This window comes from Cydia amplana, chromosome 4 (genome assembly GCF_948474715.1).
Source record: "Cydia amplana chromosome 4, ilCydAmpl1.1, whole genome shotgun sequence".
Classification (NCBI taxonomy): domain Eukaryota; kingdom Metazoa; phylum Arthropoda; class Insecta; order Lepidoptera; family Tortricidae; genus Cydia; species Cydia amplana.
In genome coordinates, this window is record NC_086072.1 from 63,517 (window position 1) to 88,497 (window position 24,981).

General features: G+C 38.4%; 3 protein-coding genes across 3 annotated transcripts; 1 reads left to right on the forward strand and 2 right to left on the reverse strand.

Annotated features, from left to right (window-relative positions):
* Window positions 1–1,042: 1,042 nt before the first annotated feature.
* LOC134663007 (uncharacterized) lies at window positions 1,043–11,379 on the reverse strand. The gene is made up of 5 exons (XM_063519296.1): window positions 11,188–11,379; window positions 10,924–11,097; window positions 10,503–10,833; window positions 1,631–1,892; window positions 1,043–1,340 (listed from the first exon to the last, which is right to left on the reverse strand). Exons 1-5 carry the CDS (start codon window positions 11,314–11,316, stop codon window positions 1,049–1,051), a joined length of 1,188 nt encoding a protein of 395 aa, XP_063375366.1. The 5' UTR covers window positions 11,317–11,379; the 3' UTR covers window positions 1,043–1,048.
* Window positions 11,380–16,560: 5,181 nt separating this feature from the next.
* Window positions 16,561–17,908, reverse strand: LOC134647564 (uncharacterized). The gene is made up of 2 exons (XM_063501916.1): window positions 17,816–17,908; window positions 16,561–17,146 (listed from the first exon to the last, which is right to left on the reverse strand). The coding sequence occupies exons 1-2, from the start codon at window positions 17,886–17,888 to the stop codon at window positions 16,611–16,613; spliced, it is 609 nt and encodes a 202-aa protein (XP_063357986.1). The 5' UTR covers window positions 17,889–17,908; the 3' UTR covers window positions 16,561–16,610.
* A 2,656-nt stretch (window positions 17,909–20,564) lies between these two features.
* On the forward strand, window positions 20,565–23,798 carry LOC134663009 (lipid droplet-associated hydrolase). Its single transcript, XM_063519298.1, has 2 exons — window positions 20,565–20,829; window positions 22,892–23,798. Exons 1-2 carry the CDS (start codon window positions 20,646–20,648, stop codon window positions 23,611–23,613), a joined length of 906 nt encoding a protein of 301 aa, XP_063375368.1. The 5' UTR covers window positions 20,565–20,645; the 3' UTR covers window positions 23,614–23,798.
* The last annotated feature ends 1,183 nt before the right edge of the window (window positions 23,799–24,981 follow it).

The window sequence follows — 24,981 nt, forward strand, 5'->3', positions numbered from 1 at the left end:
GTTCATTTTAGGTATCGGTAAACTTTTCAAGTAAAATTAAAATTGCAAGAAATGTCGATAGTTTATCGATATGACTTTATCGACATGGCCACAGCAAGGTGGTTACATATTGTTAATCGTACATAAAAACAAAGTGGCAACAGTGACAGCTCGCTTAGGGTCCATCAAAGAGTAGTATAATACATGGGTCCATCTTTACAAATAACGCATATACATACGCATATGCTGGCCCTAAATATTGTTGGCATTTTTGAAGTGAAAACTTCTTTAGCGGCGCTGTGCACTTTTTGTGATGGGGAAAAAATGTTAAACTCGTAACAGGTGACGTGATCGAATAACTGTTACCTACTTCAATATCATTGAGTTTTTCTTTATTGATTTAAATGCCATCTAGTGAGTTTCCCTCTAACTGGTATTAATATAACTCTAGTACTAACAGTGATTTGCTTAGGGGTTTAATGCGACGAAATGACGCTAGATGGTGTTAACCTCCATTATACATAGTGCTGCAGACATTTTGCAATAGTAATTGAGTTTTCACTTCTGCCGGCACTCCCTGAGTGCAACTCGTTGTTTTTTTTTTTCTTAGACGTCTTTAGATTATAAATTAAAACTACAAACGTTTAACTATAACAAAACGTACTATCTTCAAAATATTCATAGGCTGTAGGTACACAAATTGCTCTTTGTACTATGTGCCATTTGTATGCGATTTGTTATCCAATCAGTTATTAGGATTTTTTACTTTTGACTTCAACAAAGTTGATATGTATGTATAGATGGTCAAGCAAATCTTGTCAGTAGAAAAAGGCGCGAAATTCAAATTTTCTATGGGAAGATATCCCTTCGCGCCTACATTTTTCTAATTTGCCGCCTTTTTCTACTGACAAGATCTGCTTGACCATCTATAAGTACCTATGTAACACATATACTGTAAAGAATTGCACAATGGCTTGCCCGACCTACAGTGGATACATTTCCCCAAACCCATCAGAATAATCCTTCAGGGTAAATAAAGTAAAGGTAAATATATAGGTCATTAGTTTATTCACATATTTTCCATTATATCTTTTAAAAGTATATCATGCTCGATACATGAGAGAGTTCCATCGGATTTATTGTATTGGAGTGATGTTAATCGTTTATTCGGCTTTTTTCTGTTATTTATAGGAACTTGTCCGACTAGTTGTGGTAGAGGGATCTCCCGGTAGTTAACGACCCCTCGGAATTCGCTCTTAGCTATTCTATACAAGAACATGTCAGTGAAACCGTCTGGGAACTCCTTCACCAAATCCTTCCAACGAATGTCGCTCCAAACTTCATACGGTGAATTTTTTAGCCTGAGAAGGAAGTTAATCATTGATATAATATTGATACCTAATATATTCCTACTTATTATCTATTAAAGTATCTAACTACGAATACGAAACTGCCCCCCACATGTGGGGAAGGGGAGCGCGACTTAGCACTCTCTTATTAAATTGCAACCCTTACTAATGCCCTCTTAGGAGATGATTATAATTAGAAGAGTTTATGCGTGTAACATTGAATAGTATTTAGATGTATTGATATTTAGTCACTCGCCATGTTTATAGTAACATACTGATTTAAAAGGTCCATGTCAACTTACTTATTATAAATAATGTTCCGTAATGATTTCAATTTTATAGTGCATTTAGCAAACAGTTGCACATGCAGTTTGCTGAACCAAAATTCACGCAAGTGTACAGATACTTGACCCATTTCCTCCTCCACTTTACGCCACACTTCTGGATTAAATTGATTGTTTTTTAGTTTTTTAAAACGACATCCAGAATATTCCATCAAATAATGTATCAATTTAGCCGCAGAATCTAGTGTCCATTTAATTTTCTGTTTCGGCTCCGGTTTCCCTGGAACAAATTATTGATAGATACCAGGGATGTTGCGGATGCAGATTTTTTGACATCCGCGGATGCGGATGCGGATGCGGATATTTAAAGGCTCACATCCGCGGATGCGGATGCGGATGCGGATGTCAAGATTAGGTACTTAGAAAACGTCAAATATTACATTTTTAGTATTTTTTAATTAAAAAAACCGAAACGTTTAGTATTTGAGCAAGAATATAGGTGAGCGTTTTCCAATAAAAGTGTACATGTCATTCATGTCTTCAAAATATTGACTTCTTGGGCTCATTTTACTCAGAATCATTTGTACATTCACGCCTCATACATGAAAAAAAGTGTCCCAAAATGTTGTATGAAAAAAATTTTTTCCAGTACGTCACGTTCATACAAATAAAAACAATTTCATACAAGAATGTGACGATCAGGAAAGGAAATTTTTGGACACATTTTTTTATGTATGAGGCGTGAATGTACAAATGATTCTGAGTAAAATGAGCCCAAGAAGTCAATATTTTGAAGACATGAATGAAATGTCCACTTTTTTTGGAAAACGCTCAGGTGCGTTATATTTAAATATCTGGGTGACCGAGCTTCGCTCGGAAAACATATAAAAACTCGAAAATGCGCGTTTTCCCTGAGATAAGACCTAGCTAGATCGATTTTTCGCCCCCGAAAACCCCCATATAGCAAATTTCATCGAAATCGTTAGAGCCGTTTCCGAGATCCCCGAAATGTATATATAAATAAACAAGAATTGCTCGTTTAAAGGTATTAGATAGATAGATAAACAGCAACTTCGCCGACTTTTCTGGATCTAGCTAGACGATTTCCTTATAGGTAATGACGAAATTACCTAGCACTTACGCCGCCGCTAAGACGTTCCTATACCGACTTGTTCGACATCCGCATCCGCATAAGCTCCGCATCGATTTTATGCGGATGCGGATGCGGATGCGGATGTTGAAAATAATGCGGAAGTTCCGCGGTTGCGGATGCGGATGCGGATGTTCGCAACATCCCTGATAGATACTCAGGCAGGAGTCCTAGACTTTAAATGTGTTTATTATTAAGGCACTAAAATATATTTGCATATAAACAGATATTAATTTGTTGGTGCGCTGGTTTCGACAACTGAGCTAGATGGCGCTTAAATACAGGGTGGATTTTCTTTTTGGGTCAGTGAGGGCAGCTACCAGATCCCGTGCTACTACGAGAAATCGAGGGAAGGTCTTCTAAAGACCTTCTAAAGACTTAATTAAAAAGTGATACTAAGTGTTACTTCAGTGTTTCAGTACAAGAACTATTATTACTTGACATAAATAAGAAGAGGTTACTTGAGAAAATTCGCTAAATTATGCATTTTGGGACTAATGGTCAGAACTGTCAGAAGGTATAGGCCAATTCGCGTAACATCCGAAACAGCTACTTTTTAGTGATTCGTTATTTATTTTAATTATGTGTGTTCAGGAAAAGAAGTAGTAGATGAATCAATAGTTATAACTAGTGATTGCAATCCGGATTATCCGAAGTTTGAAAATCCGGATTTCACGGCGATTTCCGATCCGTTTTAAAATCCGGATTTTTTTTACAAAATCAGGATTTTCGGAGTTTTTTGTATAACGATGCAATATTGCGATTTAACGAGTGTAACTTACTGCCGTAGCTCAAATTCGAATTATATTTTTCAAACGATTAATTAACTTATATGCGTTTTAAGCAAGAGCTTTCATTTTCGCTCAATTTTGAACACATTATTAGCAATATAAATAACAAGTGTCGAGCCGAAAAGGTGATTTTCTTCAACGGACGTGCTTTGCAACTAGCAACCACTGAGGGTTGTGACAACAGATTAAAATCATACGCATATACATAAGTCAAATACGCATGGTGAAGGAACGTTACTGCGAAATCTAAAATGTAATCATCTATATACGAGTACACGGTCGGGAGGCACCGGGAGGATTTTAACGACACTTCAGTTACTAAAATGTGCTAATGATTTTGCATTAAAAAATAATGCCTTTTCGAGATATTTTTGCCTCAACTTTTCCCATTGTAAATTTAGACGTTGAGCCAAAATACGACTAACAAGCACCACCTGACGTAGGTATAATCTACTATTTCTTCCGACGTGTTTGTAACTATTGATAGTTACCATCCCTTAACCGACAAAATGATCGACCGCGAAGATATTCTAAAAGTGGAAAAAAAATTGTTACACAATCAAACGTAATTGAAATGAAATCGTTTGGACTCCTCCGATATTCATACTACTGATTGGTATCCGACATAAAATATCCCACCAAAAACATTTTCATGTAAAATGTTGCCAAGACGAAACCATAAGGCTCGCACTGACAAAAAGTTATCAGATCTCTTGTAGAGCCAAGCTTCTAACTCTACAAGCCCTAACTTCACAAACTCTACACCTTAGTCAAAATATGTGGCTTGACCGTTTCGCTATTGTCACATGGACGTAAGGTGAAAAATGTATTCACTATTCATTATTTTTTATAATACAATAGTTCTTGGAGTAACGAAACGGCCAAGCCACATATTTTGACTAAGGTGTAGAATTTGTGAAGTTAGGGCTTGTAGAGTTAGAAGCTTGGCTCTACAAGAGATCTGATAACTTTTTGTCAGTGCGAGCCTTATGGTTTCGTCTTGGCAACATTTTACATGAAAATGTTTTTGGTGGGATTTCACTTCTTTTTGTAAGTTGCTTCCATCCCCTAATTTAAAGGGTTGCGCGTGTGATTTAAGGTACTATTAAAAATCCTGAAATACGTACCTCGGGGCATCTTTTATACAATCTGCTTTTTACTGATTCCCCATACAAACTTCAACCCTCCTTTTCCCCTAACGCCTTTTCCACCCCCTTTTCACCCTTACGGGGTGATTTTGGGGTTGAAAACTATTCAATGCATTCCCCATTACAAAAACTATCTACATACCAAATTTCAACTAAATCGGTTCAGCGGTTATTGATTTCCCATACAAATTTCCACCCCCCTTTTCCCCCCCTTAGGGGCAAAAAATTTCAAGTTTTTGAATTATTTTGTTGTTTGTGTACTAATACTATCTCACATGCCAAATTTCAGCTTCCTAGGACTTCAGGAAGTACCCTAGAAGTTTTGATGATCAACAGTGAGTAGTGTTGAGTCGCTCACTCGTGAGGCACCTCATTTGTAGCACTCATTTTGTTAATTTGTCGCAGTACTTCGTACCGCAAAAATGTCTTACTTCACTCCTCTATTCATTTTACTTGATTGTAAATTATCTTTCTCCTAAAAGTTCTATTCTTAATCTCCAGAATTGCACTCCAATTAAATATATGTTACTATTTATTTATTTATAAAGGAAGTGATGAATACATAAATATGTATATACATTGAATATTTTTGTCGCCGTTGGAATGAATGGAATAGTCGACACTGAAAATATGCTAGTACCTCACCTCATTTGAAGTAAGACATTGTAACACCTCATTTTAGAAAATGAAGTACTCATACAAACTCATTTTAAATTGATGTCCTACCCATCACTAACAGTGAGTGAGTGAGTCAGTGACGAAATTGGGGTATTTTAGATATGAATAAAATCTTAAGTATAAGAGCTATGCAATTGAAATTTTTTACGTTTAATAAGTCCACTATTGACATCATATCCCGAGAATTTTGTTTATCTGGCATAATCCAAACCCAAGTTATGAGGGTTCAAAAAAACGACGAAGCGCTTCGAGAAAAGGTAGGTAGTGCCCTTGCGCTTCGCTTTGCTCGTCTTGGCGGGGGCACTACCGTGCCCCCAGATAACGATACATACAGTGCTGCAAAAATAATTTTCCCGATTCATTCGTTCAAAAGAGTGGCCACCCTACTCGCCTGATCCAAATCCAATGGATTATAGTTTGTGGTCAATCTTAGAGACAATTAAGGGCCTGTGCTACTAAACACAGAAGTGTAAACGTTCAAAAAGCAACACTTACCAAAGAATGGGAAAAAATGTCCTTGGAGGAGCTGCGGAATTTTAACAAACGTTTTGCGTTTGTGTATCAAAGCGAAAGGAGGCTATTTTGAAGACAATTAATTTTTGTTGAATAAAAAGACTGTAGTTTGAATTTTTAACTTATTCTGTACTCGTTACATTAGTACTTAATAAAATAATTAGAAAAACCTAGGTCAACATATTTTTAGGCCATCCTTTAAGTATGTACATGTAGAATACAATAAAAAAGTAATGTTTTGGTATAAATATAGCAAGAATTGGGGTTCTAAGTTTCTAACTCAATTTTTCGTAAATTTTATAGTAAAACACTAAAATCCGGATTTAGTCCGAACTTCGGATTTCAGCCGAAGCATAATCCGAAAATCCGGATTTTGTTAAGTATGTCCGGATTTGCAATCACTAGTTATAACCTCCTAGTTCCTTTACAATATCGAATAAAACCTTATTTTATGAGTTGAAGTGTAAGGGAGCGTTCAAGTTATACGTAACGCAATTTTTGGACATTTTTGACCCCCCCCTCCCCTCCATGTAACGCGCCGTAACTTTTTTCTATACCCCCCTCCCCCTAGTAAAACGTTACGTAACCACCAAGTGACCATTTTTTTACCTAAAGGCCACAATTATGTGGCGTAAGCACGTGACAAGTAAGATTTCTTTAGTGTCCGACCGAAACATGTTTTTTTGCCGAAACCGAAACCGAAACCGAATGTTCGGCTTTGGCTCTAGTTTCGGCCGAAACCGAAACCGAAACCGAAACTTTTGTAGACTTGTTAAAATCGTTGAAAAAATGTCATAAAACCGCTTTTACACACATAGGGGAAACTGGGGAGGGTTGATCACCCCTTTTATTTTTAGCAAAAATTTTCTTAACTATTGGCTGTTTTGAAAAACTTTATAGACCATACGATTCAGAATTTATCTGTTCATCAATAGTTTGAATTAGAACAGATTTGTGCAATAAATTAGACCATTATTTAATGAAAACCCATACTGTAGACTTTTACCATGTGTCCCCTATATTAGGGAGACTTGTTTACCCCTAATTGGGAGCCTTGATCCTAGGGGGATCAAGTGTCCCTGGTTCTTGGGACACATGGTAAACAGATTTTTACCATGTCTCCCCATACCAGATTCTCATTTACTATATAACTCGGATCGCTATTAGTAATGCATCTAGAATTTGGAAAACACACAGCAAACATATATATATTGTATCTTCCATACTTTGAGGTTGTATTTCCGGTTATCAGATGTGTTAGTCCGATGGGATCAAGTCTTCCATATTTGGGGACACTTGGTAAAAAGATTTTAAGCGGAAATGCCATACTTCGAGGGTTGTATCTACATTAATTTATTAACTTTACCTACAGGAAATTAATATATTAAGGTATGAAACACATAATAATCCATAATCTTATGATTTTAAAATACAATGTAATTGTATTTTCCATACAACAACATAAAATTTGGAATCAATTTTTGTACCAACAAAAGTAAAAAAAAATCAGAAATTAAAGTTATAAACAAAAAAAATTCTTGTAACAAGCAAGCTAAAGCTTTTAAAGTTCTTTTTAATGTATTTTTAGCTTCAGATACAGCATATTTTTATTTTCTACTGGTTTTTTACCCTTCTCTGGTCGTTATTATTTACTAAAAGTTTATAAATTTACCACGCACGTTTTGAGGACGGTGCTTGAGCTGCATAATCCTAAAATCCTTTCTACGGACCGTCGTCGGTTCTATAGTATAAAAGTTCGGAGGGCCATTGAAATTGCATCTCATCCGTTAAAACAAATATCGTTCGGTTGAAAAACCAAATATAGTTATGAGTGTTGTTTGTCGATCCCGGAACATCCCTAGTGTGTAAAACGTTTAAGTTGATAAATAAGACCAAGTGCGGATAGTTCGTAAAATGTCGATGTCAACTTTAGTCAGTCTTTTCCGAGACCACGGGGACAATTCCGTTTTCGAAACGTCGGAGGTATAATTGAAAACTAAATTATACAATTAATAAACAATAATGAGTCAACCTTGAAAATTTTAATCAGTGTTTCTCTGGTCGTACTTTCGCGGCATGATTTCCAAAAGAAAAGAAAATATTTATGATAGCTTATGAATCATTTTGTAAGTAGATTGATTACAAGGTGTACTTGATCCATGTGGGGGTGACATGATCCCGGAATCATATCTCCCCTGGAGAAAAAGACTAAGTCTCCCCAAACATAGCAAGATTATAAAACGTGCCGTACTCGAAACTTGTGTTCGCGTATTTCAATGTAATCCAAGTTAATCATCACTTCAATAAACAACAAATAAAATAAGCACACTCACTAACATCATTTCCATCCCATGCTATAAAATAAATCCACGTAAAGCTTACCGAAAATGTAATATAATACGCAGAAAATCTTTTACCGTCCGCCATTTTTAAACCACTGACTTCTTCGATACAGCGCCATGACAGAACGTGAAGTTAGGAACGAATGAATGAGTGTTACTAGCGTAAAAAAATGTATTTCGTTTGGTTTAATAAAAAATGAAGTTTACCAAGTGTCCCCTAGGGATCGACCCTCCCCACCCTCACCTATTATGGGGCTGTCAACACCCAATGTCCTTGAAATTGATGTTACTTAAGCAGTTTTTTATGAAAATTACTAGAGTTAGACCAAGATAATTCTGCAACGATTTTGATAAGTTGATAACACACGCAGTGCAAGTGTTATTTTAAACGTCAAAACTTTTATGAAATTATGACGTATGCTATCAAAATAATTGCAGAATTTTCTTGGTCTAACTATATTCATTCACCAGTCAAGCTAACATGTAGACACAGGGTCAACCAAAAACGCGAGCGCAGCGAGCGCGAAATTTTTTGTTAACAATATCGCAAGGCCGGGTACCGATCTTCACCTGGGCCGAAAAGTCCGAAGTGCCCCATTGAGGCGAACTTTCATGCGAAGTGAAAGCCGTGCTTAAGGCTTCAGGATAAGTAGCTGAGCACAGACTCCAACCAATGTCCATTGTATTCAAAAGCGAGACCGCACAGCGAGAACACAAACCAATGGTAAATTGAGGTAAAAAGTGAGGCTAGTTTTCTTATTATTATCTTGCCCAGGGCCCAGTAACATGCGACAGTGCTATCTCATTCACTTATAGGTATTGACAGCCTCTTAAGACTGCATCAACCGTCCAGTGGCGCCCTCATTAGTGGAATTGTGTTTTATAATAAACCAATTAATGTCTGTATAGTTTGTAGCTTTCTAATAGACCCCGAAGACTAATCCTATTGTCTATTGTTCAGTAAAACCGCACGTGCTACTTACCTGCAAAAAAGGGTCTTCATTATTCTATTTGGCACCTGAGCGCGGGCTAGTCCAACGCTCAAAAAACCAGTGTAGGTGCGCTCTCCGATAACGCGCCTTTGTTACGCATCTCGATGACACATTTTAGACTGGTTCTGTAGCGTCCGACTCGCCGGCACTCAGTAACCGAAGTACCGATTTTTTACGCAGGTGGTTGTGGCACGTGGCACGAGCGGTTTTTCTTAACAATAGACAATAGGATTAGCTTTCGGGGTCTATTAGAAAGCTACAAACTATACCTAATATATATGAATCAGTATATGTAGGTATTAATATTGTTGTCCTACTTATTCCCCAACTTTTGGTCTTTGTCCGAAGTACCATTTCGTAAGTTTCGGCCCGGCCGAAAGGTTCGGCCGTTTTTTGGCCGAAACCGAAACTACAGCCGAAACATGATTTTTTGGCCGAAACTGGCCGAAACCGAAACCGAAACCGAACCTTCGGTCGGACACTAGATTTCTTGAGAAAGAATTGAAGATTCCAAACTAAAAATATAGGTTCATTGCGAGTCATTTTAATTTCTAATTTGATATTTTAATTGTTTGTTGCATATTATTATTATTATCTGTATACCGTTGGTAGCCAAGTTCTTGTGAATTTGTGCTGTCATAAGAAAACATATATAGTTTTCAGTTAGAAATAAATATAACTTCTTCTTCCTCGATTCCTCATGACTAAGGGTCGCGAGTGTCGCGACCACATGAGGTCGTTGTTTTGCGCACCAAAGCTCTCCATTCTGCACGATTTTCCGCCTTCCTAATAATAGGCGCCTGTGTAGATCCCTGGCAGGCCTTCTTTACAGTGTCCACCCAGCGGGTCGGTGGATGTCCACTACCCCGTCCTCCATCCACCATGCCAATCATAATACGCTTTTCAAAGTTGTCCGGCTCCCGCCTGGCCACGTGTCCAAAGTAGTTGAGGATCCGCGGGAGGCAAATGACTGATAAACAGCACTTAATTTTCAATTCCGTCAGGATTGACGCATTAGTGCGGCGCGCCGTCCAAGGAATGCCCGACATCTTGCGCCAACACCACATCTCGAATGCGTCAATTCTACTCCGAGTACTAGCTTTCAGAGTCCAGGTTTCCGAACCATAGAGGAATATAGAGAAGACCAGGGTGCGCATTAGCTTGCTTTTGGTTGCTTTGCTGATTCCTCTGTTCCTCCAGGGCTCCAGATCTTCTCTAACCGCATAAATATAACTAATCTAATGTAATGTAGTAAGTATTAAATGAATATATTTACCTTTGGTATATTGGGAGAATCTTTTAATAATGCCCCGCGGCTCCCGGCCTAGTACCTCTGATGCGATGACGCAGGCATCTTTAGGCTTGTGATAGAAGCAAATTTGCATTATTTTCTCTTCTGTAGGAGTATAACTCCGGAGTTTCACCGGATACGAATAAGTGATCTGAAAGTATCTAAAGACTTGGTACAGGCTCCGGTGTAGTCCCTGTGCGAGATATGCAGCTACATAGTTTCGTACACACTCCTCGGCAGATTTAGATGAGATCTTGATCTGAGTCCGGTTCCTCCATCGCGCCAGGCAGATTGGTGTATCAGGCACAACAAATTCCTGAAACATGAATTGTACATGTCTTAAAATATTTATAGGTAAATTTTATTTTTATATGAGGAGCTCATACCTCAGGAAGTTATTCCTTACCCGTACAAACCTCTCCCAGTTTGTATTTATTAGTTCACCTTCTGCTTTAGTAAAGTGCCCGCTTGCACATAGTTCTGCTTCTTCGGGTGGTGGTTTTCGAGATAAGCGGAAGTTCTGTTGGTATAGAGGCAGTTCCCAAGTTATTTCCTTTCCTCTCAGAGTATGTACTAAGAGCTGAAAACACACTTAAATAAATTCACCGTAAAAAAGACAAATAATATTGATGGTAATTGGTAAATAAAGCGCGGGGAGTAGATAGATTACCTGCATATACTTGTCATCTTCTATTCGAGACTGATTGAGAATCTCCAACACCCTGCCAACACTCGCGGGGTCAGTTATATCGGTCACGTCTTCAAATTTTTTTTCCAATTTTTCTATAATTTCATTCATGTTTTCACTAATATTTTTAACCGCTTAACTAACCTAACCTCATCACCATCAGCCAACTTATTTAATATAGTTTGTAACCTTACGCAGTAAATATAACTAGTACACGGTCACAAAAAATATATTATTATTTAACAAATTCATATAAAATTATGCACCATTGTATCATTAATTTGAATTAAAAGGAACAAAATAAGGAATATTTCTATAACCAAAACATTATAGAAACCATAGAAGGTAGCATCCTATAGAAGTGGTCTACGCGTGCCTCCGTAAGGGACAAAACATATAAATTGTTATGGTGGGCAACAACAAATAGATTCGACCAATCATCCATAACTTATGGTGGGGAATAAAGAAAAATGTGAGACTGTGACAAGGACAAACAATAATAGCGCTTTCGCTGCTACTCCTACTGAAAGATACGAGGGGCGTTCAAAATATTCTCGGTATTGATATCTTACAACTTCTTCTAAAATTTCTTTCGTTACTGGCCGCTAAGGTTTATTCATTGACATTAAAAAAAAGTATAATTCGAAGCGAGATGTTCTTTTGTTTTTCTGCAATTGCTGAACAAACATGAACATCATGTGGGAATTGACAATGTTAACTAAATTAGAACATCGATGCGTGATAAAATTCTTGACAAAACAGGGTAAAAATCAAAAAACCATAAAAGAGGAAATGGATTGTGTTTACCGTGAAGCGGGTTTTCCACCGCGAACGGAGCGGTCTCATTAAGGACTTAGTTTAACTCGCAAGACTAAACTATGTACTTGTGTTTCCACCAACAAATAGTCGAGCGGAAATGACAAAATGAGCAAAAAGAGTTGAAATGAGCTCGCTCAGCTCGTGAGAGCGGAGCGGTGTCATTACGGAGTCCGGTCAACTCGCAATGGTAAATTACATAGGCGCGTTTCCACAGGGAAAGAGGTGAGCGGAGCGAGTCAACTAGTTAAAATGAGCCCGCTGCGTCAAGGTCCGGCCGACTAATTTGAAAAGGACTCGTTGCTGTCTCCGCCCCTCCCTGCCCGCCGCCGCCGGCACCGAGCGCGCTTTCATATTGCTGTGACTTCTTCATCTAAATCGTTGAATAGCCTATATTCCCCCTTCAGTGTTCTTTCTCGAAACGTGGAAGGGAGAGTGTTGAAGACGACCCTAGACCTGGCCGGCCTGTAGTAGCTACTTCACAAGAAAATATTGATAAAGTTGAAAAACTTATATTGGAAGATGGTCGAGTGAAGGTAAAATCTATAGCACAAGTAACCAATCTCTCTATTGGTACCGTACATGATATTATCCATGACCATCTTAATATGTCAAAAGTAAGTGCAAGATGGGTTCCGCGAATGCTGACTCGGCTTCAAAAAGACATGCGTGTAGCTTGTTGTTCCGATTTTATTGACCTGTGCGGTGAAAATCCTTATGAGGTGCTGCAAAGAATAGTTACTGGAGATGAAACCTGGGTTCATCATTATGACCCAGAGAGTAAACAAGAGTCCATGCAGTGGCACATTAAGGTTTCAGCTCATCCCAAGAAGTTCAAGGTCATCCCTTCAGCTGGCAAGGTCATGGCCACGATATTTTGGGATTGTGAAGGAGTATTACTGATCGATTATAAAGAAAAAGGTGTAAATATCACAGGACAGTACTACGCTAACATTCTACGTCAATTAAAGGATGCAATCAAAGAAAAGAGGCGAGGAAAGTTAACCAAAGGTGTTATGCTTCTGCATGACAACGCCCCCGTCCATACTGCTCATATTGCCAAGGCAGCTATTGTTGAATGTGGGTTTGAAACTGTTACTCACCCACCGTATAGTCCGGACTTAGCCCCCAGCGACTTCTTTTTGTTCCCCAATCTTAAAAAGGATCTGCGTGGAAATAAATTTTCCGATGATGAAGCATTGAAGGCGGCAGTGGAGGAGCATTTTTACACCAAAGATAAAAAATATTTTTATGCAGGATTAAAAAAAATAATTGATCGATCTTTTAAGTGTATGAACATAGGGGGGGAGTATATTGAAAAATAAAAATATCAAACTTTTCGTACTTGTTTGTTTTCATTCTCATACCGAGAACATTTTGAACACCCCTCGTACATAAGACTATCCCGTTCTGTCAGTTATCCCCACCACTCACGCCGTTTAATACTAGAGGGCCTACCGCGAACCACGTTCGACGTGTTGCCTCCCTGTCAGACTTACGTACGAATTTACAAGTGCGACAGAGAGGCAACACGTCGAACGTGGTTCGCGGTAGGCCCTTAGATTCTAGATGTATCCTCCAAGTTCATGATAGGGTATGCGGGCAACTTAGTCGCCAGGCGACTTATTTGTCTCTTACGACAAATTAATCGCCTCCTCGCCGTGATGCGCGCACGAGAGCGACAGCAACACGACTTTTTTAGGGTTCCGTAGCTAAATGGCAAAAAACGGATCCCTTATAGATTCGTCATGTCTGTCTGTCTGTCCGTCCGTATGTCACAGTCACTTTTCTCCGAAACTATAAGAACTATACTGTTCAAACTTGGTAAGTAGATGTATTCTGTGAACCGCATTAAGATTTTCACACAAAAATAAAAAAAAAACAATAAATTTTTGGGGTTCCCCATACTTAGAACTGAAACTCTAAATTTTTTTTCCGGGTTCCGTATTTAGGCGATTTATGACGTATTAAAAAAAAAACTACTTACTAGATCTCGTTCAAACCAATTTTCGTTTTTTTTTAGTTTTTAGTTTTATCATTCTGTTAGAGTAAGACCAAAGAAAGTCTGCAGCGCTAGATTAAAAGTAGTTTTTAAAAATCAGTATACGACAACACCACAGAAAATGGATTAAATAGTCTTGATACTTGTGAAATTTCTACCATATTTACCGTCTATGAAAAAATTTAGCTGTATGCACAGCTTAATTTTTATGGTAAAATAAATTTCATTCCAACAATAAAGTGTCATTCAATAGAACTTGCTATGTAAACAAAAGTTACTAGTAAATTGACATTCACTGTCAATTTTAGTATGGCGGTTTGTTTACATAGTTAGCAAGTTCTATAGAATGATACTTTAGATGTAACTATTAATATGTAGACATATACTAATATTGATAAATAATATTGGGAGAATGTGACATTTGGCTTCATCAAAATTAATAAGCTTTTGTAATATCCGCGACGGCGGTAAATAGGTACAGAGAGGGCCTACCGCGAACACCGAAGTTCTCAATATGCGAGCATCTTTCTCTTTTACTCCCATTAAGGCGTAATTAGATTGACAGAGAAATTGCCCGGAATTTGCGAACTAAAGTTTTCGGAAAAATGAAATAAACCATTAAAACAATACCTAAACATATATTAAAAATAAATTTTAGCTTTAACTAGTAGGTACCCATGCCGTGAGCATAAGCATGGAGGTTGTGGGTTCGAGCTCAAAACCCGGCTAGTACCAACGAGTTTCTCGAAATGTTAGAGGAAGTTCATAAGTATGCCTATACCTATTAGGTGTGTTCAATTTGCTGTGAAACCTTAGTCTAAACCAATATTATATTATCTAAGTAGGTACATATGGTGAAGTATTAAGATGTTTCATTCCACTTACCCGTCATCAACTCCAAATTTTGTAAACATTGTCGTTTTTCAGCTTGAATCGCCTCGTGCTGACTTTTTACAAGTGTAAAATTATTCGTCATGCGGCAAAGTAACTCCCGCACGCCGGTTTTGTAAGGTTTCACCATGTTTATTCCGTTCATCACAAAACACAACGAATATTTAAACGATTTTGACAAACACATACCATAGTGCATGACGTTTACTGACTGCTAAAAAACATTGCCATATGTAGTTTTTTAATTCGATGTCAAATTATTGCGCTGCAGACTTTCTTTGGTTTGACTCTATTTTAGAAGTTACGGGGGGGGGGGGGGGGGGCACATTTTACCACTTTGGAAGTGTCTCTCGCGCAAACTATTCAGTTTAGAAAAAAATGATATTAGAAACCTCAATATCATTTTTGAAGACCTATCCATAGATACCCCACACGTATGGGTTTGATGAAAAAAATTTTTTGGAATTTCAGTTCCAACTGTTCCAAGTATGGGGAACCCCAAAAATTTATTGTTTTTTTTTCTATTTTTGTGTGAAAATCTTAATGCGGTTCACAGAATACATCTACTTACCAAGTTTCAACAGTATAGTTCTTATAGTTTCGGAGAAAAGTGGCTGTGACATACGGACGGACAGACAGACGGACAGACAGACAGACAGACATGACGAATCTATAAGGGTTCCGTTTTTTGCCATTTGGCTACGGAACCCTAAAAAAGAGATAAAAATAGACGGTTTAAGACAACGTAGTTTTTTCGTAATTGTTCATCATAAAATTCATAAATAAAAAAAATAGTTTAGAATAAGCAAGCTAAGTGACCTGTTGATATAATATAAAAACCGGCTAAGAGCATGTCGGGCCATGCTCAGTGTAGGGTTCCGTAGTTACCCGTCCGTAAACCTAAGACACCAACATATCTACATCAACTCAGACAGCCAGGCTGCTCTGCTGGCACTAGAATCCTTTGAGTCAAACTCAAAACTAGTCCAGAACTGTAAAACAAACCTTAATGCACTGGCTAACTCCAACAAAGTCACACTTAGATGGGTACCAGGGCAGTCCGACATTAACGGAAACGAAGCGAAGAAACGAACTTGCAAGAAAGGGCGCAGACACACCCCTGGTCGGCCCAGAACCGTTCTGTGGAATCACAAAACTTTTTATGCATTTTATCTCTTATTTAACTTTAACAGCCTGTAGCGTAGCTCCTAAAGTATTGATCGCAGAGTAAAAATAAACATAACTACATTTGTAGGAAATTTTATGTTAAAACTTTTGTCCGAAGTAATTATAATGCTATTCGTACAGATATTCGAGATATGAGCAAAAATATGAAAAAAGGTACCTTCAATCCCCCCCTACCCTACACCCTCAGCACACCCCCTACCCTCGAGGACTTTTAGTATGTTTCTCTGGACACCACAAGGTATATTTGTACCAATTTTCAAAACTACACGAATTATTTCCACAGATTTTTCTAATTTGCTTAGGCTAATTCTCTTTTGTAATATGCACGTAATATGTAGGTAGGTACCCATTGAGTATACTACATTTAAAGGAAAATCAATACACACAGGTAAAGTATTTTAAATAACGATAATTTTTGCATGTAAATTAATTTTATTACATCAATATCATACATATTTAACTTAACTAGTAATATTAGCATAAACAGTGGGAATATTATATCAAAAGCTTATTTCACAACTAACTCAAAGCAATTGTTCAAACTTTTAGGAAAATATATTTGTGAGTACTGTGTTTTAGATCTCCCATAGTTTTCTTGGTGAACAACAAGGCAACTTTTCAAAAATCTATAATCCGCCTGCATGTCTTTGTGCATGAGGAAGTCGATGAACCATAACAATGCTTCATCGTCAGTGGTTTGAGCGGCGACACTCCTCATACACAAGATGTCCTCCTCATTTAGAATCCCCTTTTTGATCAAGTTTTTATTGCTGCAGTCTTTGCTAGGTGGTGGCAAGTGTTCCTGTTGGTGGGTGTTGGAGGGGTGTTGGATGGAAGCAGGAGTGATCAATGTTGTGACTGGAGTGACAACCTTGACTGGAGCGACCAATGGCTTGATGGTAGTGAGTAAAGGCTTGACAGGAGTGACTGGTGGTTTGACGGGAATACTTCTGGTTTTGTTGTTCTTTATCCAGTTAAATTGTATTGCATCAAACCGCTGGTCATCAAGATAGGCAGGTAGATCTGGCTCCTCATTATAATTGGCTGAAAATATAAATCATAATACAGCTGTGAGGACATGTTTATTATTACCTGTGCCTTTGGGATCACCCACAAGTCTGACCTTTTCCACCCTTACCCTATCCTCCTCCCTTTCCCTTGCCTCTATCCTTACCCCATGTGGTAGGTAAATAATACTGCCCTGCTAAGCCGAAAAGCGCTATCTCAAAACAAAATTCATTGCTAACTTATACTTTAGTTTCAATAACTGAGAATTCCATTTTCAAAATCATTTGTTTTTGAGATAGCGCTACTTGGCTTAGGAGGGCAGAATAGTACATTACGATACAAGTGCGAGTTACCTATTCGCACATGTATCGTATAATGTTTCACTGTTAAACATGTACGATTATGTACTGTGAATCACAGTACATAATAATATGGCATTATGGCCCCTTAATTTTCGACATTGGTTGGCACTAATGTGGTCAAATAGCACCATATGTACTGTAAAAAAAGTACTTGTCCATTCTCCAGGCTTAAGCTGTCTACATAACAAATTCCATCACAATTAGTTCAGTAGTTGAGACATGAAAATTTTATGTAGGTATTTGTATTTTATGGCAGTATTGGCACATTGCAATTCTCAACCCATTAGTTATAATAATTATGTAGACTTAGAAATTTGTAGTGGAAATCCCCTTGATTACTTACTTGGTAATTCATCGTCACTGTCCAAAAGATCTTGCAGCTCTACTATGTTATTATTACTCGTATACTTCATCATGATAGAACCTACTCGAATAATTAAGTAGGTATGTCTTTTTCAGGGGGAGCTCTCGGTTAGGTATTTAAGGACATTTACACTGACTTAACTTCATAATTATATAGGTAATAAAATTATAGGTACCTACTCAACAAAATCTATATTTTGTGAGTTAAGTAAGTATTGGCTTACTTTTTAATTAATTCGTTCTTTCAGTCTCTTCAATTAAAGAAAAATCACTAGGGGAAGATCACCAATTTTAAACAAACATAAAACAAAACAAAATTGACTGAAGAAAACAATGGAACGCTCTTAACATTAAGTTATTTAATGCTAATTAACTAATGACTTTGATTTGACGTAAATGCGTGCGTTTAAACACTACCATACCAGATATTTAAGACTCTAGACTAAATATTCAAAATACAATTCCTCATTTCTAAATATTTATTACATAGGATAAACACATTAATTTAATTCTTTATTAGATAATATTAACAAAGTTATACATACATTTGGAAGTTTCTATTTTTAGGTACAGGTAGGGGGGCTACCTACCACAAAAACTGAAATTCGTAAATTGCTGGGATCTTTCTCTTTTACTCTTATTAAGACGTAATTAGAGTGACAGAGAAAAATGGTCGCAATTGACGAACTGCGATTTTCGCGGTTATAACCCTGGTATAGTCTGTCAAGCCGGATATGTCAGTAGCAATGTAAAGCAAACTAAAGTATGGTATCCCTAGGAAACGAACAAAAAGCAGCAATGTACAACGAACATCGATGAAATGTTAACAAAACAGTTCCACAGATAAGATATAAATGATATGCGATTTTCAAATAATTCAAACGGTAGTGTTGCTAACCCGCGATTTTTCAAATCTGCCGCCTTTTTCTACTGACAAGATTTGCTTGAACGAGTTCTATTAAACTTTATGGGTACTGGTTTTAGAACGAGCTTTGATTGACATTGAAAGTATTTAAACTTATTTTTTTTACCACACGCAGTGTTGCCAACTTGGCATAATTGAAGCCAGATCTGGCATATTTTCACACTCTTTGGCATCAAAATTTTCCATTTAGCATCTGGCATATTTTTTAGCATAATTAGTGAATTGTGTCCCTAAGCCAGTTTGAAACCTACTTGGCAGTTTAAATCCATGGCACAACCGGTAACATTCTACCGCAGTAATAGACGAGAGTAGAGATGCACCGGATATCCGTTTACTATCCGGTATCCGGCCGTTATTTTAGTATCCGGACGGATACCGGATAGTAAAATTAACACATTTTGGGGTAAAAAATGGAATCTAAAAAACAGTCACGGTCATAATGCTAACGACACAGTAGATAGAAATGAATACGTAACCAATGTCACACAATACACTTATTTGTTTACACAAAAATACGCGCGCGCACTTGTAACTATAAACGAACTTACTACGTAATGATATGATAAAACTCGTTACGATCCTAGAAATGTGTCCGCGCGAACGTTCACTACGAAACAGGTCGAAACCTGCACGACGCGCACCTGCACAACTCAAAATATAGGTATAGTTCCGCCGGCCGGATACCGGATATTCGGCCAGTGTCCAGGCCGGATATCCGGTATCCGGCCAAACAACTATCCGTTGCATCTCTAGACGAGAGTACTGATATTTAAAGAAATGTTGAGGCGAAAGGTTGAATTCCCATAAAAAAATTGAATCGCGCGCCTTTTCTACTTACAAAGTGGGTGTGCCAGCCAGAGTGTAACTATATTTTTTGCTGTGCCTATTTTACATTAGCCACATCACATTAAATTTGACAGCACACAGGCTTGTTTTAAATTGTTTCCAAATTTTCCAATATAGGCCATTCTTGTCACAATTAAATCGAGAGAATCGGGCTATGCCTTCTCTGCATCAACAGCTACAAAGTGTGGAGAGCCACAATAAACGTCACGTTTCAGTAGTAGTTTGTGTTACAAGGGATCAAAATGATATATTCTGTCAAGGGCGTACATTGAATCCTGAGCGTAATGAGGGATTCAAGTGTTACTTTGATCCCTCCTAGCAGGGAGGAAAAGTGGCACTTTGATCCCTCCTAGCAGGGAAGAAAAAGCTCTTTTCCGAATAGGTGGTGTGAAAAGAAATTTGGCATTTTAGCTAACCAAGTCGGTGCAAAGTTAGCTTGGTCTGACTCTATAAAATATTCAGAAACAGCATTGTTTATGTGGAAGACCCTCATTTTTAGTTACCTACATATTGTTTAGCATTTTTTTAGCACATTTCTGGCATAATCTATACATAAGAGGTTAAGAGGACACTCCAAAAAACTTGTCAAACCTCCGTGTGCTAGTAATCCTAGAAAACACTTCTTACCGAATCGTGTGGTAAATGTGTGGAACTCTCTACCAGAGACTGTTGTTAGTGCACCATCGGTCAACATTTTCAAAAATAGACTGGATGCACATTTTAGAACTTTAAAAAGTGCAAAATAAAATAAAATACAAGTGCTTCGATATACACGCATCAGCTCCAAGAGCTGCTAGTGTATCAAATAAAATAATAATAAGTCTGGCATTTTTTCAAATTCCGAATTGGCAACACTGACCACACGCGCTGTCGCTCAGACTCGCTGCATGCACTGCAGTGGGTTTCGTTATTCGTAGTCGTCAAACTCTTAAACAAACCGTGTAGGGCAAAATTCCACCAAGTGATACTTCCATTTATCCATTGATAACGTTGTAACGTCGACGTCTCCATCGAGTTCTCGGACTGGGACTGCAACACGATGGAAAGTGTCTTCGTTAACCTGAACAACGTTCAAACAAATGTTTTAACATGGGGGGACCCCTTTGACTCGAAGAACTCTGATGTAATTGTATGTATCACTGGAAATCCAGGAATCCCACATTTTTATGAAGAGTTTGCAAGGGAATTAAATAAAAGCACTGGCCTTCCAATTTGTGTAGTTGGTGAGTGCAGTTTATTTTTCTTGTATTTTTTTTAACGACTGCGATAAATATGTAAGACCGATGGTTGCCCCTTATCTATAGACCAGTCTGTTTTAATATTTTCCTCACAAAGTATACAATATCATCATAATACTTACCTAAGTGATAGTTTTCATTCCCATATAAATCCCTTGAGGGTCAGCTTCGCAATACTTTGCATATACTTATACTAGACTAGGAACGTATAAATTATGGATTCAGGATGGTGTAAAAATGTTTGAAGTTTCCTGCCTCGTACCATCAGTACCATCACCCACACTGTTAACTCTCCATTGGTGGACTTTATGCATTTTGTAATAAGGTCCACTGATGGACAGTTAAGAGTGTTGCTGTTTGTTCAATGCTACCTATACGGACTAAACTAAAATATGTTTTGTCTTTTAATCTTTTTGCCGGCCGTAGTCTTATAAGACATACAATACCCAGCTCATTTTGCCGCAGTGATAAATAAGACAACACTTTGTGTAATTTTGTACCAGCAGCGACACAAGCATGGTCAATGAACGTTTTTCTCCTCTTCCACCTCAAAGTGGTTAAAAGGTTATCGTTTTAAATGTTATGCATAATACATATAATTATAGGAAACATCCGCATTTCTCGAACTGATAAAGATAATCGGCGATAGTCATAATCATAACTATGTAAGTGTTGTTAACATAATAGGCCAATATCTGGGTGACCAAGCTTGGCTCGGAAAACATATAAAACCTCGAAAATGCGCGTTTTCCCAGAGATAAAACCTAGCTAGATCGATTTTTCGCCACCGAAAACCCCCGTATAGCAAATTTTATCGAAGTCGTTAGAGCCGTGTCCGAGATCCCCGAAATATATATATATATAAATAAATAAATAAATATATAAATAAACAAGAATTGCTCGTTTAAAGGTATTAGATAATTACAACCTGATTACAACCAACTTATCAAACAGTAGTTTTAACGAAGATTATTATTATTATTCTCATAAAATATCATTGTGTTTGCCAAATCAACTGGTGTTGAAGGTCACACATTTTTTAGGGTTCCGTAGCCAAATGGCAAAAAACGGAACCCTTATGGATTCGTCATGTCTGTCTGTCCCGTCCGTATGTCACAGCCACTTTTTTCCGAAACTATAAGAACTATACTGCTGAAACTTGGTAAGTAGATGTATTCTGTAAACCGCATTAAGATTCTCACACAAAAATAGAAAAAAAAAGCAATAAATTTTGGGGGTTCCCCATATACTTAGAACTGAAACTCAATTTTTTTTTTCATCAAACCCATACGTGTGGGACATCTATGGATAGGTCTTCAAAAGTGATATTGAGGTTTCTAAACTGAATAGTTTGCGCGAGAGACACTTCCAAAGTGGTAAAATGTGTCCCCCCCCCCCCCTGTAACTTCTAAAATAAGAGAATGATAAAACTAAAAAAAATATATGATGTACATTACCATGCAAACTTCCACCGAAAATTGGTTTGAACCAGATCTAGTAAGTAGTTTTTTTTTAATACGTCAAAATCCCCTAAATACGGAACCCTTCATGGGCGAGTTCGACTCGCACTTGGCCGCTTTTATTATGTGCCTACTTTAAATACTTAAGTAGGTATACCTACTCGCCCATAAAAAAAAAGGAATAAACGACTGAACGAAGCGAATTTATCTAGTAGAGTAGCTCACAAGAATTAAACCATGTGAGCAAAAAAGTTATGGTCGGTGGTATGGTCATGTACGGCACTTGAAACATGTGTTCTGTTTTCAACGAGTAAGACTGACATTTGATTGTAACTTTTGATCTAAAGCACTAATAAAGGGTTAATACTCGTGCTCGTATTATATTGGCGACTTTGCCTTCTAAAATAAATAACTATTTTGTTTTTATTTTGTTGACGTCAGCTGTCTCTCTCGCGGCGAGGGAACTCTAAACATTAGGTACATATACCCGACGGCGGGCATGTTGTCAGACATGCTCCTTGACCTCGTGTTATCGTCGTTGAATTTACAAGTCAATGTCAACTTTGTATTTTTCTCTCGTGTTGAAGGTCAAGCGGGGCACGTGGAGGTACCCGAGGAGAGGTCGAACGTTCTCGAGCGCCGCGAGCACTTGTTCAACCTGGAGGCGCAAGTTCAGCACAAATTAGACCTCATCGATAAAATAGATAAGCGCCGTAATATACACTTGATCGGTCACTCTATAGGCGCGTGGCTGATTCTCGAGGCGATCAACAAACGAGAGAGTCTGATAGACAGGATACGCTCCAGCAACCTGCTGTTCCCGACGATTCAGAGAATGGCCGAGTCTCCGAACGGCAAGAAACTGAACGGCATCGTGAGGAGATTGCACTTCTTGGCCATCCTCCTCTTTACATTCATCCACTCTCTGCCGGATACCGTTCAACGGTTTTTGGTGGGCGCGTATTTGAAGTGGAATCGTCTGCCTCCGCACTACGATGAGAGGATACTGAAATATCTCCGGCCCCGGGTCGCGGAGAAGGTGTTGCACATGGCGTACGACGAGATGGACCGCGTGGTGTCGCTGGAGGGCGTCAGCGGAGCGCTGGCGCGGACTAAACACATCACCAGCGTGGTGTACGGCGCGGACGACGGCTGGGCGCCCGCTGCGTACATGGACGACCTGCGCCACCACCTGCCCGACCTCCACATGAGGCAGGTCCGCATCGACCACACGTTCGTTCTCACCTCGTCCGAGAAAGTAGCCGAGTTAGTTGCAGATTATATAAAGCCAAAAATTAAATCATGTTAAATGATCTAGGCGAGGGTTAGTAAATTGTGTTGGTGATGGCGAGGGTGACGGGTAATTGAAATATAGTATGAGATATGTGCACTTTAATTTATTAAAAATGTAAATATATATAATAGGTACCTGTTATGTCACATTACGAGTAACGCTAGATAATAATAACTATTAAAAATTATTTATAAATCGTATTAAGTTCATTTTACTTTTAAATATTAACAAGCTCTTCTACATGTATGAACGCAACTCGAAATAAATCAGCGAGAACGGAAGCGATGGCACGGAGGGGTTTCGGTGAGACGGCGGGGCTAAAATAAATGTGGCTACACATAAATGCATCGCTTTATTTCTCTCGAAATCGAGTCACATAACTGCTCAATTTTGTTATCACTTATAATTAGAAATAAAAATCTAGTCGAACAGCAGTCGGGTGTAGAAAAGCTTGTGTCTCCGCGGAAGGCGTACAACTTATCATAAAGGTCACCGTCGACAACTGTAGCAACAGCAACACTATACATTTTACATCTGGTGTCCGCGACGTGCAGTCGCCGGCGCCGGTCCGTCTCCGTTCCGTGCGAGCAAGGAACAGGAAGCCGTGTTCCTTGTATTTCATGCCATATTATTTTATACTAATCCCGTGTTTAATACCATGTCGAAATAAATCTTGACGACTAGAAGCAAATTAACGAGCTAGTCTGTAAATACATAGTGAAAATCGAGGGGCAGCTAACTCAACACAGGCGGCAACGACAACGACAAAGGCTGGAAGTGTCAGCTTAAACGGCAATTTTCTATAAAAATACGTTAATTGTGGCACTGCTACACTTTGTCACGTCGGTGCTGAGTTAGCTTTGTCCGACTATAGATAAGGGTATAAATGCTTCAAGGTTAATTAATGAACTTTATGAGATTTCAAAATACGAAAAAAAGAGATTTCCAGCCAGTCGCGTCGAATGAGAGTCGTCGTGTCGTGCGAGGAGGCGCCGCCGCCGACGGGACGAGCACCGACACAGATCTATCTTTCACAAGTCGCCCACGGAATGTTCGCTCAGGGCTATCCCTACTCGCCCACACCATGAACATTTTCTATCACTTGTTCAAACTGAAAACCGGGGGCTATTTATTAATTTAAGTACCAAATTTTTACAGTACAAATATTTAAGAAAAAATCACAGAGTTGATAAATGTGCAGAGGTAGGGTCGTTACGAAACTGTGACTTCATAACGAGCCGATGTCATACGCACGCATACTATTGGGTTTCAGCCATTCATCGCGCGCCCGCGCGACTAGCGCGTAAACACGAGTTAATCGGTGTGTTATGAAATCACAGTTCGTCTCGGCGATCTCACCTCTGCTCCGTTTTCAACTCTGTG

Coding starts and splice junctions, on each gene's coding strand:
- LOC134663007 (XM_063519296.1), bottom strand. CDS start 11,316: ATGAATGAAATTATAGAAAAATTGGAAAAAAAATTTGAAGACGTGACC. Junction 10,834..10,923: donor ACTGGGAGAGGTTTGTACGG/GTAAGGAATAAC, acceptor TTCATGTTTCAG/GAATTTGTTGTGCCTGATAC. Junction 1,341..1,630: donor CGGAACATTATTTATAATAA/GTAAGTTGACAT, acceptor CTTCCTTCTCAG/GCTAAAAAATTCACCGTATG.
- LOC134647564 (XM_063501916.1), bottom strand. CDS start 17,888: ATGATGAAGTATACGAGTAATAATAACATAGTAGAGCTGCAAGATCTT. Junction 17,147..17,815: donor CAGTGACGATGAATTACCAA/GTAAGTAATCAA, acceptor TTATATTTTCAG/CCAATTATAATGAGGAGCCA.
- LOC134663009 (XM_063519298.1), top strand. CDS start 20,646: ATGGAAAGTGTCTTCGTTAACCTGAACAACGTTCAAACAAATGTTTTA. Junction 20,830..22,891: donor CCTTCCAATTTGTGTAGTTG/GTGAGTGCAGTT, acceptor CTCGTGTTGAAG/GTCAAGCGGGGCACGTGGAG.